Source organism: Erpetoichthys calabaricus, chromosome 14, assembly GCF_900747795.2.
Source record: "Erpetoichthys calabaricus chromosome 14, fErpCal1.3, whole genome shotgun sequence".
In the NCBI taxonomy this organism is placed as follows: domain Eukaryota; kingdom Metazoa; phylum Chordata; class Cladistia; order Polypteriformes; family Polypteridae; genus Erpetoichthys; species Erpetoichthys calabaricus.
Genome location: NC_041407.2, coordinates 95410181 through 95429989, shown reverse-complemented (window position 1 = coordinate 95429989; position 19809 = coordinate 95410181). Strand labels below are relative to the sequence as shown.

General features: G+C 34.1%; 1 protein-coding gene across 2 annotated transcripts in view; it reads right to left on the bottom strand.

Annotated features, from left to right (window-relative positions):
• LOC114664716 (zinc finger protein Aiolos-like) overlaps positions 1-19809 on the bottom strand; it is a 125710-nt gene that overhangs the window by 13087 nt on the left and 92814 nt on the right. The window contains exon 7 of one of the 2 annotated variants that reach the window (XM_028818941.2): positions 8895-9011. The exons of the other annotated variant lie outside the window; for it this stretch is intronic. Coding sequence (XP_028674774.1) covers positions 8895-9011 — 117 coding nt within the window. The remainder of the gene's footprint in view (positions 1-8894; positions 9012-19809) is intronic. 2 annotated transcript variants of the gene reach the window in all.

The following is a 19809-nucleotide window of genomic DNA, read 5'->3' as shown; positions in this document are numbered from 1 at the left end:
ATTTGAAAGATATGATAAGCTATGTGTGGGTGTGCTTTACTAATTTACACTAATAACACTGCTGATAAGATACTTTCTGAACAAAAAAAAGTTATGAAGACATGACAGTAAACCATGACACATGTTTCTCCTTCACTGCTGCAGTCTCACTCAGAAAAGAGTATTTTTATACGTTTCTAGAAATGTTTGTACCATATAGGAAATGCAGAAAAAATCTGTAATTGCAAAACATTTTAGTATTCATTCTTTTTATTTTCCTTTTACTATTGTTAAAGATAGCGTTGTTAAGATTAATTTACAGAAATGTAACAAAAGCTATACAGCCAGAACACTGTGTCTCCTTTTCTATCTTTTCCATTGAGGAAATAATTTTACCTATTTTTATCCAACATACAATAAAGTTTCCTGAGGAAAGCAAATTAGCTGTGATGTTTGAAAAATGTAGTATAGTAAATACATGACATAACATTGCTTTTATCCATTTAGACTTTTGAAGGAAAACCATAGTGTCAGCAGGACTACTGTATGAGGAAATAACAGCGGCTATAGCTTTAAAAAAAAAAAAAAAAAAGATTGCCTTCCAGATTCAGGTGACCTGATTTTCTGAAGCACAATTTACATCAAGGCATGTTAAGTTAATTTGCATTTTACTCCTTTCCACTAAACATGGCAGTCTCAGTCTGTAGTTGTTACTTCAGAGAGCAGAGTGAAACCTCCTGTTTTGCATGTTCGTTTATACTACGGTTTTTCAAAACTTGATAAATCGGCTAAAATGCTGTTGAAAAAGAAACCATGTTCAAAGATATGAGTCACGTTTTCACACATTTACAGAAAACATCTTGCACATATATGAAATCCATTTGCTTCTAACCTTTGCCTGGATTTATCATGTTATTCACACTTATAAAGCTTTATTTGTAGACAAAAAATAAAACTTCATACTAAAGGACAAAATGATGCAATGTAATGTCTATTCTACTTTTATTCTTTGAATTTAGAAAAACTGGAATTTAAAAATTTTCAAAGTCAATTTAACTTACATTTTGATTAAATGGATGTTTACTTTTTCACAAATTAACTTTTTTAATGTAGAGCTTTATTCAGGTTTTATGATTTATTTTGACACACACGGAAATTACTGATAATATAAAAAAGAGGCATTAAAATTCCTTTGTTTTAATGCTCAATATACTGCTAAATTTGAAATATATAACAATGTGCTAATGTGCATTTGTGTTTAAAAATGCTAAAGACCCTTTCAGGTATTGTCCTCACTTTCATAAACAAGCCTAATATCAAATGTGTTGTTTATGAGTAGAATTAGTTACCTAGACATACTCATAGGACAAACCATCTTAATCCTTGACAAGATGCAGAGTTATAAAAAAGCCATGCTACACTAATAACTTTACCAAGCTATGGTCATATTCCCTGCAGAAAGATGAAGATGAATCAAATTCTACAGCCAACACAGTACATACAAAATCTGGTACTCAACAACTCATAAGAAAACACAGGCCTAACTATATCAATGCTTACATATCAAATGGTACTCACCAAGAATTTACATTAAAATTCTCTGATTTACAATTGAGAGGAATGTATATTTAAAAAGGTTACATTTAGAAATATCAGAGATCTACATCAGGGTACCTTTAGAATTAAGAAACTGCAGAGATTTTGAAATTCATAAATGAAGTCTATCTGAGCCAAATCAAATTTTTTTTGTGAAACCGTTTATCGATGGGTAAAACAACCAAATGTAAACAACATTAGTTAGAACAATGTGCACGTATCTGAGGCAATTTCTTTTAAATATAAATTAAATACATGCCAGAAGGTTAACTTGAAAGCAGTAGTTACAAACATGTACTAAAATCATATGCTCTAATATTTTATTATCCGCTTGTTTATACATTTATTATGGGTGCAACTGAAATTCAAAGCTACAGATAAGAATACTGACATTTAACAACAGTGAAGCTTATAAAACTTTCAGAATTTAATTATTGTATACAGCTGCTAAAAGTTCTTTGCATAAAGTGAGCATATAATTCCTTTTCAATATATTGAGTATTTCAGATTTACTGTGTATATAATTTCTTCATTTTGTTGCCTATTTTGGTTTATCACTTTTTTGTGTAAAGTCTTGTAATAACAATGGTAAAAATTTACATTTACCTTTGTCTGAAATGACAGAAGTTCTTGTAACACATCCTGGAAAAGCTACTATTTGTCTAACATTCGATAATAGAAAGAATAGATCAAGAAAGAACCTGTACCCAAGGTCAATGCTTTAAAAAATAATTAACTGATTTTTAGAAATGTTTTGTTGGTAATGGAACAGTCATATAAATATGTCACTGTCATCAAAAACTGTGAAATGTTTCTGAAAATAACATTCTTTCTTTACCTGTCATGCTACAATGTATTACCAGAAAGCTGGACTTGTAGCTGCATTGACTCCCAAGTACAAATGTATAGCAGAACATAAAAATTAGGATCAGAGGGTTAAAACTATTAAATTAAAACTTGATCCCAATATTTCCACAAAATTGTTACCAGAAGCTGGAAGCATGTTTATCATTAAACTTTTCGTTTATATTTAGTACTACTACAAAGCATCAAGTCCTCATCAAGTCTTTGCACTCATATGAAACTATAATTTACTAATGTGGAGCTTCAATAGACAGGAAGGTGAGTGTCATATACATTTGATAAATGGATATAATACTATTTAGTGTTTACATATATACAGTTTATACTACAGATATCCACCATGCTGTGCTCCTCAAAGCTATACCCTTTGCATGATAACGTATAAGAACGTAACTAATGTTTAATATTACATTTTGGTACATTTTCATTTTCTGCATAAGTTGGAAACCATTTTGTACAATTTACACTAACATTTTATTCATCAAAAAACTGTAAAAAACAAATATTTTCTAGGAACAAGTTCATTAAATGTAGTATTTCAGACATGATTGTATATTTGTAAAAACAAACACTGCATCCATTACTACTGTTCACATGAGGCACAGCTATGTCAGTTTTCATTGCTTAAAAACACTGAATTTAAAAAGAAAGCAAGAGAAAATTTGCAACACTTGCATCACTACAAATTTAAATATTTTAGGTCAATAATCTGACATCTACGTGCACAGATTCTTGAGATTAGAAATCTGAAGCAAATATTCTCCCTAAGTAAATTCAGGTCTATCCAGATTGCCTTGCATAAACATACTGAAATGAATTGAAATCAATAGAATAAAGAAAGCTCAGAAACATAAAAAAACAACAGCAAGAAATTCAGGAATTTGCTTATGTTTACGATACTATCCCCTATATGCAAAAAGTAACACATTTTACAAGAAATTTGAGTCATCTGTCCATCTGAATCTGCTGTGTCTATTACTGAATTGCATGACGGTAGAAGTAAGGTATGAACTAGCTCTAGATATGATATAAGCCTATCAATGAAAGCATCTCACACACACTCCCTCCCCCTTATAATGGAATAACTGTGTCTATTCAAATATTCTGTGGAAGAAACTAAAAAGTATACATCAACAACGTTAATTAATGACTCTTTATTGGTCATATTAGAGCAAAAGGTTGGCATTCCACACATAATTGGTTCCTGGTGTCCAGTATTGCCAAGATAAATTTTGCATCCTGTAACCTTGCAATGAAAAAATAGGTGAAGAAAACAAATGGATAGATGTAAAAACCATGATCAATTTCTTTTATAATCAATTTACAGCCAGCCATAGCTCCTTCTCTTTATTTGTACATAAACCTATGACTTAACTGTAGAATTTTTATCCATCAGGCACTTTGAAGTATGGTTGTCCCTTTTTGTTTTTTTTTATTGTAGTCAATCCACATAGTGCACCTGAATAGTGTGGTCGCCTACAGAATTCAGCTACAGTATGTGGCATTCTCTTTTTGTCCAAGGTAATTGATAGTAGTAGCACCATCAATTAACTTACGTATTCTAGAGAATTTCACTCAACTTTGTACACATGGCAATACTACTACTACTTACTTTTTGCACTCATGAACTGTCCCAAATAACTTGTAGCAAAACTTTATATTGCAAAAGTGGTCAAAACATGTTGTAATGGAGAACAGCTGAATTGGAAAGGTTCTATCAAACAGACATTATGAGAAAAGAATGGCTACCTTTAATACTTACAGTGTGATAGCAGCAGAAAAAATGGAATTATACACAGTATATATATAATATAAAGCATATACCTTTAACACACATCATAAGCAGTGTTCCCTAATGGGTGGATAGCGCTTTGAGTACTGAGAAAAGCGCTATATAAATGTAATGAATTATTAATTATTATTATTATTAGGAATATGGACTTTAAACTAAGAGATGACTGATTTAATGTATATGATGTATATACCTGTTTCCTAATACAAGTCTTATTGTTATACTCAAAGTTTATAAGTGATGTATAATAATTCATGCCATATTTTTATGGAGGGTTTTCTTTGGCTGATTACTTGGAGAAGGTCTATGGATCACATTGCCTAAACCTTGATTTCAGAATTGGTTAAAATACATCTTGCTGAAAATTTTGATTTAAAAAAGGGTAGAAGCTAAAAGTGGGTTCGATAGCCATGTACAAGGAAAAATCAAAATTAAAAAAGGGTAGGAGCTTAAAGGGGGTTACCTGTTACATTCTCAATTTGCTTCAGCTTTATAAAGACAAGTTCAGAGCCTACTTAGATGTGTAAACCAATCACCAAACTCTGGAACTACAAGCAGGATAGGTTAACACAGAAAACTATATTGAAAAAACAATGAAACAAAGAGTGTAAAAGCTACCACTTTTATAATAAGGATTTTAACTAAAAATGATCTACGCAATAAAATGTGTGTAATATATAATATTATATGTGTTTGTAATAATGTAAAACTGTGTTCCAATTCAGCTGTTTCTTAATTGATAAAAGAAATTCAAGAATAATAAAAATGAATTTACATACAGTATCTGCAAACACAAAAAACAACACTAAAACAGATTAATGTGCATTTAAAGCGTACATATCAGTCCATTACTTGACCTACTGATCTGATGGAAAATGCCAGATAATAATAACCTTTGGATAAGATCAAGGACAAACTGTGGAATGTACTGCTTCTGGCATCAACACAGACAACACTGATGGTTTCCTGCTACTTTGTTGACCTCACTGTCAATTATAAAAGAAACAATAAGGAGAGATTTCAACTGAACTGAAGGTAAACTATTTACCTTTAGAAAACACATTCTAAAGTTTACTTCACTTTAATTCAAAATCCTTCTCAACAAAAAAGTCACTAAGAATGACTGGCCAACCCATTCTATTCTCTCAAAACTGTTTATGTTTATTGACCACCCAAAATATGTTTGGGGGATGAAGGATTTGGGTATCATTAACAAGACAGAGTCACAAGAAGGGGTGTTACTGTAGGCAGAAATGACAAGTCTTTCAATAAAATCGGTGACCTATACACAAACAGGATGTGGACATACTGTATGTTCACTTTATAATTCTATATAATTCAATATGTGCATTCAAACACAAACACGTGATATCTCGAAGAAAACATAACTAACATTCCAACATGCAGTTATAATACATATACCTGGCAGACCCAGTAACTCATGATGTTGAACTCTATGAAAATGAGACAATGACTTTGAGACCTGGTTTATTGTTTAAACACATTTCTCAATTTGTTGATGTTCCATGGAGACAGGGTTCAAGTGCTGTTGGCATAAAAGTTGGAGTAAAAGAAATCAGCAATTAGGGGCAGCTGGACATAAATACATTATTACCTTTATCATTATATCCATAAATTAATTTGGGATACAGACAGAAAAAACTAAAACAATTCCAGTTAAACTGGAATAAAAAACAAAATCTGCAGGGGCTCCAAGGTAAAAATGAAAAAAAGTAAAGCTAAACAACATTAGAAATCCGTTGCTTTTTCTTTTTATTTATGTGTGCCTGTAACACATCTGTTTTTAATAGGAGTCAGATTTAATGCCATAAAAAGTAACCTAATCGCAGAAAAACAAAATTATTTAACTTATTACATTGTTCAAAATAAACTGCTTTGATTTCACCTTTTAAAGTATTCTTACTCTTGATTGCTACATAATAATGTTTTCTTTACAAATAGGCTGTTTTTATTTTTAAGTATATGGGGCCAGAGGCTGGAAAGGTATTCTTCAAATGGCTAAGGACAACCAAAGAATTTCTCAGGAGAATCAGAAGCCAGCATCACTTAAGTGCTAAGATATAACAGACTGGTTCTATGTTGGATGTTATTTTATTCAGCTGCTTCATTAAAGAAAACAAGTTTCAAAGCAATGGTAGGGGGAATAAATGGATCATGTAAAATAGGACTAAGAACATTCAGACTACTGGGGTAGAAACTCCTAATTTAACGTAGTTATGCATGCAGCATCCCCTAACATTCACATTAACTCAGGTCATCTTTTGATTCAACCTGTAGATGCCATTTTTTACTTATGTATGATGATTAGCATAATGGTTGTGGTTGACCAAGGAACAAAAATAATGCAATGAGAATCATTTAAACTTGCCTTTTTATTACTCTTGCATTTTGCAAGCCATCAGACCAGGCAAAACATGTACTTTTAATACTGCTCAAGATCATTTTTATTAACCCTAATTGTGCTCCTTTCAGCTTCACTACAAAGCAAAAAAATCATTGTCACTTAAATGTGGTTTAATAAACAAGTCCTAGAAGAGATACAGTGAGGCCCACTAGAAATCACACGACTATCTGCTCTCACTAGAGACAAAGCACAGTGAGAGATGTTATCTGGAATAAGAATGCAATGCAATGCAATTATTCTGCAAACTTACCACAAGGGTCTTTCGCAATGGTCTGCTCTTTGAAACATTGTAAACATTCCCCGTAACCATGCTTCCAATTTTACTTTTCCCTCCACATTTCTTGCATTTTGCGAGGGTCTGCTTTCTGAAATATTGCTCACACTCCCTGCATCCCTACCTCCAATGTTACTTTTAAAAAGATACTTTCCCACCTTCTTGTATATATTTTAAGGTGGACTAACAATTTTACATATTTATTCTTATTTATAAGACCATTCAACCATGTAAGAGCATTGTTACTAGATAAACAACATAACATTCTCAAACTGGAGCTTCAGGTATAAGGCAGGAATTAATTCCAGACTATACACTACAGCATTGCAAGGACCATCCATGAATGGACCCACATAAACACAAGCTTATGAAAAACATGGAGAAAAACCAATACAGACATAAGGAAATTGTGTCAACTCCATATATAGACAGCGACTGGAGGCAGGATACAAACCCCAACACTGGGTCCATGAGACAACAGCTCTAACCACTATGCCACCATAAAGTCTAAAAAGAGATTCCCTTTTGAATCGTCTTTTAAAGTAAGTTACTATATTAGCATGACAAAGTCTAGAACTAGATGCAACAATCATACAACTAAGAAAATAAATTACTATACAACCAACATGACTTACTATGAGCAGTTACCACCTTATTCCTACTTCAGTGTCAAGTACAATATTTTTTATCTGCTTGTAGATACAAGAAGAAAATACTGTCTGATGTTTTTGATGCATTATTTTCCTTGATTAAACACATACTACAAAGGACCTCTGTAAACACACATTAAAACTGTTCTGATATGCAAAAAAAAACTAATTTCTGGCAATTTTGCGAATCTGGTAAGGAATAAATTTGATCATAGTTATATTGAGATGATGATAAAATAAATTTTATTTAATTTTACAAAATCCAGTCATTTCAGTACCGTGTTTGAGAGACCCTCCAAGTTGCAAAGCACACAGAAGGTAGAAACCAACATTGGATGGAATACTGGTCTCTTGGAAGGCACACCCACTTACATTCTAACAATGCAGATTCATGAATGTCAACTAACATAATATGCATATTTTTGAAATCCATGAGTAAACTGTAACATTTGGAGAAAACACAAACAAACTTCAGGAAAATGCCTGTGTAGAGTTTGCATAGAGCTCAGTCCAGGATATCTGGAGTTTTTTTTACAACAGTACCAATCACCTGCACATAGACAATCACTCATGATGATAGAAGCATTTTCAAAATCAGAATTTTAGCCAAGTTTAAATAAACAAACATGATTTTTATAGACTGAAATTAAAAATGAAAATGTTCAACTTCACTTACACTGCAGAACACTATGTTGTTATATCCTGCAACAATTCCACACACAGTTCATATTTACTGCTACAGTACTAAGAGCAAATGTGCACATGTCAACTACAAGTGAACAATTAAAAATTACTATTATCAGTCAAAAAGGCATTTCATATTTCAATTCATCAACAAAATAGATAGCACTGAAATTAGTTATTTGAGATACAATTACTTAATTTACAAGCTCAAACAAAATAAATATTCTGGCTCAACAAGTAACCCAAAGTAAGAGAAATTCATAAGCACAGCCCCAAGAATTCTGTTCCATTCAGTAATTTTGAATGAAAAAAAAGTGTTGTTACACAAATTATGTGTATTTTCAGTTATATGGTATATATTTAATTTATTCTTGATGCTTTATTTTAGCAAGTAGGCACCTAAAGGTGAGCCCAAGACAAGTTCACAATTCTGGTATACTGTATTCATTTATTTTAATCTAAACCTATTCTATATTTGTATGCATTATACTTGACATTCCTAAAATGTTAAAAAAAGACCACAACTTTTTCAGAAGTGCTATGCCTCCTATGCATTCTGTCATTACGTATGCCTGTCTAAATAATTTACAGAAAAACACAAGAAGAAGAAAAAGAAAAAAAAAATCTTACCAATAAATTTTTGAGGCATGGAACTTTTTCGTTTGGCTACATTGCTTGCCAGTCTGTCCAGCACAAGTGCTCTTTCTGTTCCCATCTGTGTTTTGGCTTGCCTCGATTCTTCAGGCTCTGTTTTAAACAACGTACAGATTTAGTTCACTAGTTTTGAAAGTTTTTTTTTTGTTCAACAATGCAGGCTAGGATGCCATATGTAAAAAAGCAGCAGGATTGACATTTGCTGTTTCCACGTATAAAATACTTGCTGTCTAAAGATACACGGAAGTTGATCAAACACTCCTGAAGTAACGTCAGTTTTGCCATCAGGTGCAATGCAGAGGTTGTGGCTAGTGGAAGTACTAAGTGAAATACAGAGAAGCATCCTGTGGTCCCATGAGCCACGGAGGGGGACATGACCCATACTACGTCTTCAGCTTCAGAACAGGAAGTACAACGGAAGCCTCTGGACACATTTACTCTGAGCAGAAGGCAGACTTCAAGCCTGGCTGCTCAGACTTCTTATAATTTTTTGCTTTATTAACATCTGCTTTTTTTAAGTGTTGGTGTTTTTTTTTCTTAAGAAAAAAACTGCAACATTTAAAATGTTAAAAACCCATCTGCAGGAATAACCTTATGCACTATCTAATGTTATAAGTAAACTGAACCTGGCTTAGTTTAGTTTACTTTATATGACAGCCCTGAGCACATGCATCCATTTCACATAAGTAACATCTATTTATTTGTCCATTTTTTTAAACTAATCATGCATCCATTATTTCATTCTGCTTAATCCAAAACATCACCATAGCAAGTCTGTATAAGTGCCCAATTTAGCACCTGCAGTCAACCACACCTGCACATTTCTGGGATGTGACAGGAAACTGGAGAAGCAGAGAAAACCCAAATTATTGTTCCACAATGCCAACCTTTTTTCAGAGTCAAAAGCTTAATATAGTTGCCAAAAATTACATTATCATCAACTTCCCCAATTGTTCTATGTAGAGGTACATTTTGCACTATACTAAACCATGTCATTAAAACACAAATATTCTTTCAGAAACAAAGCTTGTTTATATTTTGATGAAATTCTTGAAATGAAAGTATGATGATTAAAAACAGCACCAGTGTACTATTAACTAAAGAACCAAAATGTACCAGGGACAGCTCTAAAATATTTTACAAGAAGAAAATTGGTTTCAATTCTCTAAAGCTGTGACATAGACAGACAGCCTATTTAAGTAACTGGTTGTCTTCTTTAGATTCTCCATTTCATTTTAGAGCCTCTAGTATGATAAATTTCAGTTACCAAGGCAGCCACACACTGCATATTAGGGCTGTCAAACCAAATGTCACTATTTGAAAATAAATCAAGAGTATATTCATAATTTTTATTCAAAGTTAAAAACAGACAATCAAATGGAAAAGAACAATTGTTTGTTTTACTTTACATTAAATTTGGCAATATTTCTGCATCCTACAAATATGACTTTGCACATCTCGTTTACAATCAAGCATTTCATAATTTTGAACAATAAGCTTGTATTTTCTTTAGTAAAACATATCCTTCCACTTTGAACACAATTTAATTTAAGAGTTTTTTTCCTTGTTTGCTCTGAACTTGGCTGTACAGTTGCACTAGAAGCAGATTTTTAAACACTTTACCGACACCCTAAAAGTATTACCGTTATACTGATCCTGTTCTGGCTCACTCTTGAACCTGAAATGCATGACTTATTGCTGTGCTAACTGTTGAACATCCACTGCAACAATCAAAACTTGGTTTCCTTTGTCATTAAGAAAAATGGAAAATAACTACCATATTTATGATTTTCCTTTTATTAATAAAACAGCTTTAAAATGTCCATTTTAAAGAGCCTTTTCTGTGTTAGCAATACTCATTTAGCTACCTCAGCCAACAAGAATTTTCACACATTGCCACTTCTTTTCTGTTTGGACACACATTTCTTAAAACAATAAAACGTAATTAAAATGCATATTCTGGTCAGCTGCATTACATTTTTGTTGCCGAAATGTTTTGTTGGAGAAATTAGATTTTCACCATTCGTTTTGTTTTTAAAATATTATATTTCTTGTCAGGGTTTAAGCATGGATTCTGCATAAGGTGCAAGCAATTAAAAACTAGCCAACTGTAGATTTCATTAATCACAGTATTTTGAAGGATTTACAACATATTATAGACGTTTCACAAATAATTTTAGCACAGTTCAAGGCTCAAATCATGAGCCCATAAAAACAAGCTAAAGATTTCTATTGACTAATTAATCAAACTTTCAATAAACTTAAAAGATAATTTAAAGTCTGCTAAGTGTTGCATCACCTTGATTGTTTGTTTCAATTAGAATTGGTGGTCCACTCATCTACTGTTGGTGTTGAGTCGAAGAGTTACAATTTACCACAATGGTAAGGAAACAGGGTCAGGAGAACAGCAGGAGCCAAACATAGTCTAGGTTTGTTACCGAGAAGTCTAAATATGATCGTCAAAGCCAAAATGGAAACTGAAGAATAAGCTCAAAAAACAGAGCAAAGGGTCATAACAAAAAGTGATTCAAGAAAATATTCGCAAGCGAAACACTGAGGTTTTGTTAGGTTATCAGCAAATTCAGATAAAGGCAAAGGTCAAGGTCAATGTCTATTATACATAACTATTTGTGACATCACGTGGCACACGGGCCCTGATATTACCTTGTAGCAACCTCAGAGCAACCCAGAAGCAAACCATTTGAAAATGGCGACACCTTTGAAATTCACAATAGGGTTGCACAAAGATACAAAAAAAAAAAAAACTTTAAAATATCAAAATGAACAAATAAAATGGCAAAAATGCATTCAATTACTTGACAAGAAGCATGAACCCATGTGCATTCTTTGTAAGAATTTATACCAAATAAACTGTTATATTAAACAATTATATCTGCCATTGGATGTTTTTAGCTGTGAAATTTCTTGTTAGAAGAGTGGAGGCACTGACTGGAAGCTACAGAGCTAGCCTTTCTTTTCATCCCACATCATACTTGAAGACTGAAAAATGCCATAATGCAAAACAGACGTGGTGGGCATTGTTCATTTGTAGTTGTATAATTGTATAATTAATTGTATAATTTCTAATCAATCTGGTAACAAGATTGTAAAATTTGATGCGCTGATTCATTAATTTTATATGAGCAAAGATGAACCTATAATTTTCCCCATGAAAAGTGTGGCTGTGGTTGAGGTTCATAATCCAAAGATCAATAAAGATATAGTTTCTCGCACACTAGAATCCAAATGTTCCCCAAAATTAGGTTTAGATGGTTTACTCTTCATTCGTAACTCACAGCTTCTTGAATTTTGGATGTAGATTTTCTGTTTTACATTTTGTAAGTTTATTAAAAACATAACGTGTTTGTTTCCATAATATGATATGTTATGATTAAATGCATTAATAATGTGCATTAATGAAAGTTCTTCATTAAGAGATACACAGGTTCATTCTTTGAGATCAAAATTATGATGTGCCCTACAAATTATTTAATCATGCCAATTCTATTTGCAATTTGTAGCTTCTTTTCAAGTTAGTCCATTCTACAACCCATTTATTAAACAAACTCTGAAAGTCCATTAAAATAAGTTGCAATGCTTCCGACAGCATTACTGACACCTGCGCTATTATTCAGAAAAACAGATTTTCAAAAAGTTATGTGTTAGTTGATCTTCTGTGTATGGTATTATTTTTCACTTGAAGTGATCTTTCGAGCGTTGCTTGTTTAGTGAGTATACTGAGAACAGCATGAGTTTTGCAATCACAGGATATAACTGGTAATATAATGTAGTGCACTGATGTACCTCAAAGGTGCTTTATGCAATAATGTCCCTAGTGCATTTTTTTATTATTTACTTCATGTCTAAAATATGAGACCATTAAAGATTTCTTTAAGCATATGGCCGGACACAGCAATTTAGAATGACATACTGGATTGACCTAGATACACATGACATCTTGTTTTGGCATTGCTGCATTGAAATTGGGTTCTTCTAAATTTTGCTCCCCCAAGTAAAGCACTGGACCAGGACATAGCTTTGAGGAAATCACTTCTTCGATTTGCTCTTTAAATGCATTAATACACATTCTTTTAAGCTCTACACTAATGGTGCAAAAGTATTTTAAGATGGTGTCTAGAGTGAAAGTCACTTTATGAAACAAACATTGATTGACTGAAGTAAACACTGTTCTACTCTAAGCATACATCAGACACATTAAAACAGACATCCCATATACAATAAAACCTCTATAGCATTTTCAACAGGTCAGTTGAGAAACATTTTATTGAATAAATGAATGTTAAAAGCTTAAAAAAGTGTGCATTAAACACAGCAATGCTAGAATTTCATACTTGTTTCAGAAGGGCTGTTTCCTTGTTTGTTTTTCACATCTACTACAATGTCCTTTATAGCAGTGTTTTTCTTTTTGATGTTGCAACCAACATTTTACCATGCATGTGTCTTTGCGACCCTTTAGTGAATTGAGTGTGATTGTCAAAATGGGGGGTTGGGGAGAGGGGGGTAATTTATCCCCCTTGGTGAAATGGTACAATAGTCAAGAGTTTGGGGTCCCCCTTGGTGAATCAAGCATGACTGTCAGACCTAGTGTATCCCCTTTGGTGAATCAAGCATGATCATCAAAGCTTGGAGTCTCTATTGTGATTCGAGCATGATAGACAGAGCAGATTGTAAACAATAGCAACTCACAACCCACTTAGTGGTTGAGAAACACTGCTTTATAGCAATAACACCCTCTCAGGAATAGCCAAGACAAGACCACATTTTTTCCACTGCAAAAAACTTTAATAGTTTAATGCCATAAATTACTATTAACAACATTTATTCGTAAAAAATAAACTCACATTTTAAACTTAATTAAAGATAATAACCAGCCATCCATCCATCCATTATCCAACCCGCTGAATCCGAACACAGGGTCACGGGGGTCTGCTGGAGCCAATATAATAACCATTAAATAAATAAAAATCTTCATAAATACATACACATATATATGAAACAGTTACATAAAAATAAAAACTGGAGCATTCTTTGTGTAAATCAGCACTTTAACTGGCAGTAAGGCTGCATTGCTGTCTCAAGGTATGACTGAAGTTCACTCACTTATTATATAGGCATTCCAAATGTAAAAATCTCTTTTGTCTTTATAAACTGTTGGCTGGTACATGCTAGATGTATATTGACATGGTTTTCATCATAAAAGAACTTCTTAAAATATAAGTTTACAAAAAGATTAGCGTATAGGTAATTTCATCTAATGTCTTGACATTATATTTTTGGGCCAATTAAGCAACTGATGTGTCGTAAATTTTGCAAATAGATATTCTTGGAAAAAGGTGTTCACTGTAATCTAAGTTAAGTAATATATGCTGATTGTCTGCTACCGGTAGTTTTTTCCCCCCCCCACGTTTTTGTTTTATATGTTTAAGAGATACAGATCTTGGCATTTACATTTTTTTAAAAATTTTCTGAACAGTCACATTATTGGTATATGTTTTTGGCACATTTTTCTTCATGAGACAGTGTAAATATTGTACTTTGTGAAGAAAGTCAGTCCATTGCATATGTCCTTCCCATTTTATACGCAACTATTAATATACCTAAATTCTTTTCCAGCAGTGTTAATTTGAAAGTTGCACAATTAATACACATACACACAAATGTTTTGAACTTGCAAAAAGGAGTGGGAGTGCTCTTTCAAGAGGATCACATTACTGTATTCCGCAATATGAAAGGAAACAATTCTGGCTCATTAAAAAATATATTAATCTAACAACTTTGAACAGAGTAATTTCCGACTCAGCCCAGTTTCCTCCTACACGCTTTAAAAAAAAGGTAGAGAGTAGTGAGAAAACATGTCATACACTTCGTAGCAGTTTTGTAATGTCCCACTGTCCCACTCAAAGCAACCACTTCCCCCTGCAGTGTCAGGCGGCTTTATCCTTCATTAAAAAAATGCTCACCTTCATAGAAATGCTCACCTTGTATGTTGTTAAAATAAGAAACCAATTTATCTCTGATTTCTTTACGATGCTCAGCACTTGTCAAACTGTCAAACTGCCAACTTATCTTAAAGGCTTAGTTATTTCACACATTTAAGGTTTTAACTGAGAGTGACAGAACTATAAAACTATGATAGAACTATTAAAATAGTCAGGAAATTACAAATTGCTTACCACCAAGCTAAACTTGCAATGTCCAGGTTTTAGTTGCAGCCTCAATAGTCACAATACAGCGACCTAAATACACTGCAGGCATGTCATTGCAAACAATTTGTTAAGCTTTATTTTAACTTTGCTCTTTACAGAGTTTTAGATAGAAGATAACCTGCTTTTAAATAATGTCTGTTCTTTTTTTATTTCTGCAAATATAAAAAACTGGCAAAAGACAAAACCACAAATGCTGAATAGAAAGAAAAGAAAGCGGCATTGTTTCCTGCATCATCTCTAATGTGGTTCAAAAGTGATGGAGTGGGGAACGCAGAGGTGCCTTATTGTGCAACCTATACTGATCGTCTGACAACTAGAGATTATTATCTGAGGCCCAGTGGAGACTTTAGGCCTGTTACATAAAATAGTCAAATGCAATATAGGGAAATTAAATGACAGCTTCCTTTTGGGGCAGTACTAGAACTTAAAGATACCCACAAGATAAGGTATTTTACTTCACATCCTTCAGCACTGAGCCATCCTTCTCTCTGCAGAAATGACCTTTTGGTCCTATGCAGTTTTTTTATCATTGAATGCATTATTTTTGCTAAATTCTCCAAAAAAAAAAGGTATACTCTTTATCTCTCTGCCTACATTGTACTGCATAGCTTCTGCCTTCTTGGAAATTAAGCATTTCTTTTTTTTTAAATGTAAACGACAATAGTATTTCAATGTTGACTAGAAGGAATTGATAAAGTATGAAATACGCAATGAGAAAATGTAAAAGTATCACTCAACAGAAATAACATTTCTTAAACTCCATACATGAAACTCAATCAAGTACTTCCACAGAAACAAGCTCAGAGTAACTTACACAAAACAGATCTATCTATACTGGTGACCAGTGGCAAGCCAAAAATTGAAAAGAAAATTCCCGCTGCAAAGACCCAAATACTTGAGCTCTTGAATTATTATTTTGTACTGTAGACAAAGACGTATGTATATTTCAAAAGCGCCCTTTGGATTCAGTTTTTGAGAGCTTGCTCTAAAAATATCAAGTCAAGTAAAGTCAAGTCAAGTTGGGGAGCATGCACTGGTACAGTGCGTTACCACACCCACTACACAACAAAACAACTTGGGATCCTGGTTGGCAACCCCCTAGGCAGACACACAGTCCAGGCCCACCCTCTGGAAATGACCTTCTATCTACCGCAGCCTGGTGTTATCTGGGCGACCCCTTGGCCTGGTCCAGCCACTCGGGTCCCCAACAATGAGGATCTTATGAGCTGGATCACCCTCGGGGAAAGGCGCCACATGGCCGTAGTGCCGTAACTGACACTCACCTCACAATGCAGGTAATGTGCCTCATTTGGGATTCCATGACCAACAGCTCATTCAACACAAAGTCAAACCAAAGGTACCCAAGGATTTTCTGGATAGACACAGTACCAAAGGAGTCCAGTCTTCGTCTCAGGTCACTGGATAGCGTCCATGTCTAGTCATCATATAGCAAGACAGGAAGCACCTGGGCTCTAAAGACTTGGACATTCGTCCTTTTTCACAGATATCGGGAGCGCCACACACCCCTTTCCAGGGACCTCATGACCCCCCATGTTCTCCCAATCCATCTACTGACTTCATAGGAAGAGTCACCAGAGACATGAACGTCACTGCCAAGGTAAGTAAACCTCTCGACAAGGTCGACACTCTCCGCAGACAGACACACTGCTGATGGCCGTGCCCAAGATCATTAAAGGCCTGCATGTTGGTTTTTATCCAGGACACTCGCAAGCCCAGACACTCAGACTCCTCGCTCAGTCTCTCGAGAACCCTGATCAGAGCCTCCATCGACTCCACGAAGATCACAGCATCATCACCAAAGTCAAGATCCGTGAATCTTTCTTCACCAACAGATGCCCCACAGCCGCTGGACCCCATGACCTTGCCCAACACCCAGTCCATACAAGCACTGAACAGGGTAGGAGCAGAAGACACCCCTGACAAACCCCATACAGTTAGGTACATAAATATTTGGACAGAGACAACTTTTTTCTAATTTTGGTTCTGTACATTACCACAATGAATTTTAAATGAAACAACTCAGATGCAGTTGAAGTGCAGACTTTCAGCTTCAATTCAGTGGGGTGAACAAAATGATTGCATAAAAATATGAGGCAACTAAAGCATTTTTTTAACACAATCCCTTCATTTCAAAAGTAATTGGACAATTGACTCAAAGGCTATTTCATGGGCAGGTGTGGGCAAGTCCATCGTTATGTCATTATCAATTAAGCAGATAAAAGGACTGGAGTTGATTTGAGGTGTGGTGCTTGCATGTGGAAGATTTTGCTGTGAACAGACAACATGCGGTCAAAGGAGCTCTCCATGCTGCTGAAAGATGCCATCTTTAAGCTGCGAAAACAGAAAAAACCCATCCGAGAAATTGCTACAATATTACGAGTGGCAAAATCTACAGTTTGGTACATCCTGAGAAAGAAAGCAAGCACTGGTGAACTCAGACACGCAAAAAGACCTGGACGTCCACGGAAGACAACAGTGGTGGATGATCGCAGAATCATTTCCATGGTGAAGAGAAACCACTTCACAACAGCCATCCAAGTGAACAACACTCTCCAGGGGGTAGGTGTATCGATATCCAAGTCTACCATAAACAGAAGACTGTATGACAGTAAATACAGAGGGTGCACTGCAAGGTGCAAGCCACTCATAAGCCTCAAGAATAGAAAGGCTAGATTGGACTTTGCTAAAGAACATCTAAAAAAGCCAGCACAGTTCTGGGAAAACATTCTTTGGACAGATGAAACAAAGATCAATCTCTACCAGAATGATGGCAAGAAAAAAGTATGGAGAAGGCATGGAACAGCTCATTATCCAAAGCATACCACATCATCTGTAAAACATGGTGGAGGCAGTGTGATGGCTTGGGCGTGCATGGCTGCCAGTGGCACTAGGACACTAGTGTTTATTGATGATGTGACACTGGACAGAAGCAGCCGAACGAATTCTGAGGTGTTCAGAGACATACTGTCTGCTCAAATCCAGCTAAATGCAGTCAAATTGATTGGGCGGCGTTTCATGATACAGATGGACAATGACCCAAAACATGCAGCCAAAGCAACCCAGGAGTTTATTAAAGCAAAGAAGTGGAAAATTCTTGAATGGCTAAGTCAATCAACTGATCTTAACCCAATTGAGCATGCATTTCACTTGTTGAAGACTAAACTTCAGACAGAAAGGCACACAAACAAACAGCAACTGAAAGCCGCTGCAGTAAAGGCCTGGCAGAGCATTAATAAGGAGGAAACCCAGCATCTGGTGATGTCCATGAGTTCAAGACTTCAGGCTGTCATTGCCAGCAAAAGGTTTTCAACCAAGTATTAGAAATGAACATTTTATTTCCAGTTATTTAATTTGTCCGATTACTTTTGAGCCCCTGAAATGAAGGGATTGTGTTAATAAAATGCTTTAGTTGCCTCACATTTTTATGCAATCGTTTTGTTCACCCCACTGAATTAAAGCTGAAAGTCTGCACTTCAACTGCATCTGAATTGTTTCATTTAAAATTCATTGTGGTAATGTACAGAACCAAAATTAGAAAAAAGTTGTCTCTGTCCAAATATATATGGACCTAACTATATATCTAGACATATGCAGGATTTATATTAGCTTTATAAAGCTTTATTGTGTCAATCCAACAATACGGTTGCTCAAAAACTAAAACCACAAACGAAACTGGATGTAAAAGACATCCTTAAGAGTACTGCTGGGTATGAGCTATTAATTCAAATAACCTGTTTTTAAAAATGTTTAAGGTTTAGAAACTGCTGACCTAAACCATAACCCTCTTAGAGGGGCGGCATTGATAAATAACTAAGTAAAAGTAGCAAAAAACATAATTTAATAAAGTGAACTTAATTTTACAACTGTATATATATATATATATATATATATATATATATATATATATATATATATATATATATATTGGTATACTGTATGTATATATACAAATATATACTGTATATATATATATATATATATATATATATATATATACATACAGTTTTCATCAAATCAATATTATAATCATATTTTAAAAGGTATACCCACAAAATAAAACATACTAAAAAGTTTTTAAAAATAAAATCAATTGAATTGTATTCAATTGGGTCTTTGTTGGGGTAAAGAGAAGGTTCACTACTTAATGTATATTTATAAATACATACATAATATATAAAAACAGAATGCACATCATTTCTCACATTCAGTGCTTAAAACAGCATCCTACCTATTCTTTTATAATCAGTTTCAAATGATATAATAGAATATCATCCAAAAACAACAATACACAATATTTGACTGATGTTTTTACATGACTCATTGTTACAAAAATATATAATACACACAAAGTTTATTTTTTATGAAGTAAACAAAAATTAAAAATGCTCTAAACTTTCATCATGGTTAAGTAAATCATTGAATGCATCTGAATATTATGTAATGTATACATTTTCTAATTTATTATGATGAGTGGGAGGTCAGAACACTGTTGCATTATACAGGGTGTCCCAAAAAGAATATCGGAGTTTCAAAGAGCTATATTTATTGAATTATACAAGCATATACAAAAACTGTTATATTCATGTGTTTCCCACATTGTCTGTAAATGTTCTATGTGCCCCCAACGAGTAACTGTAACAATA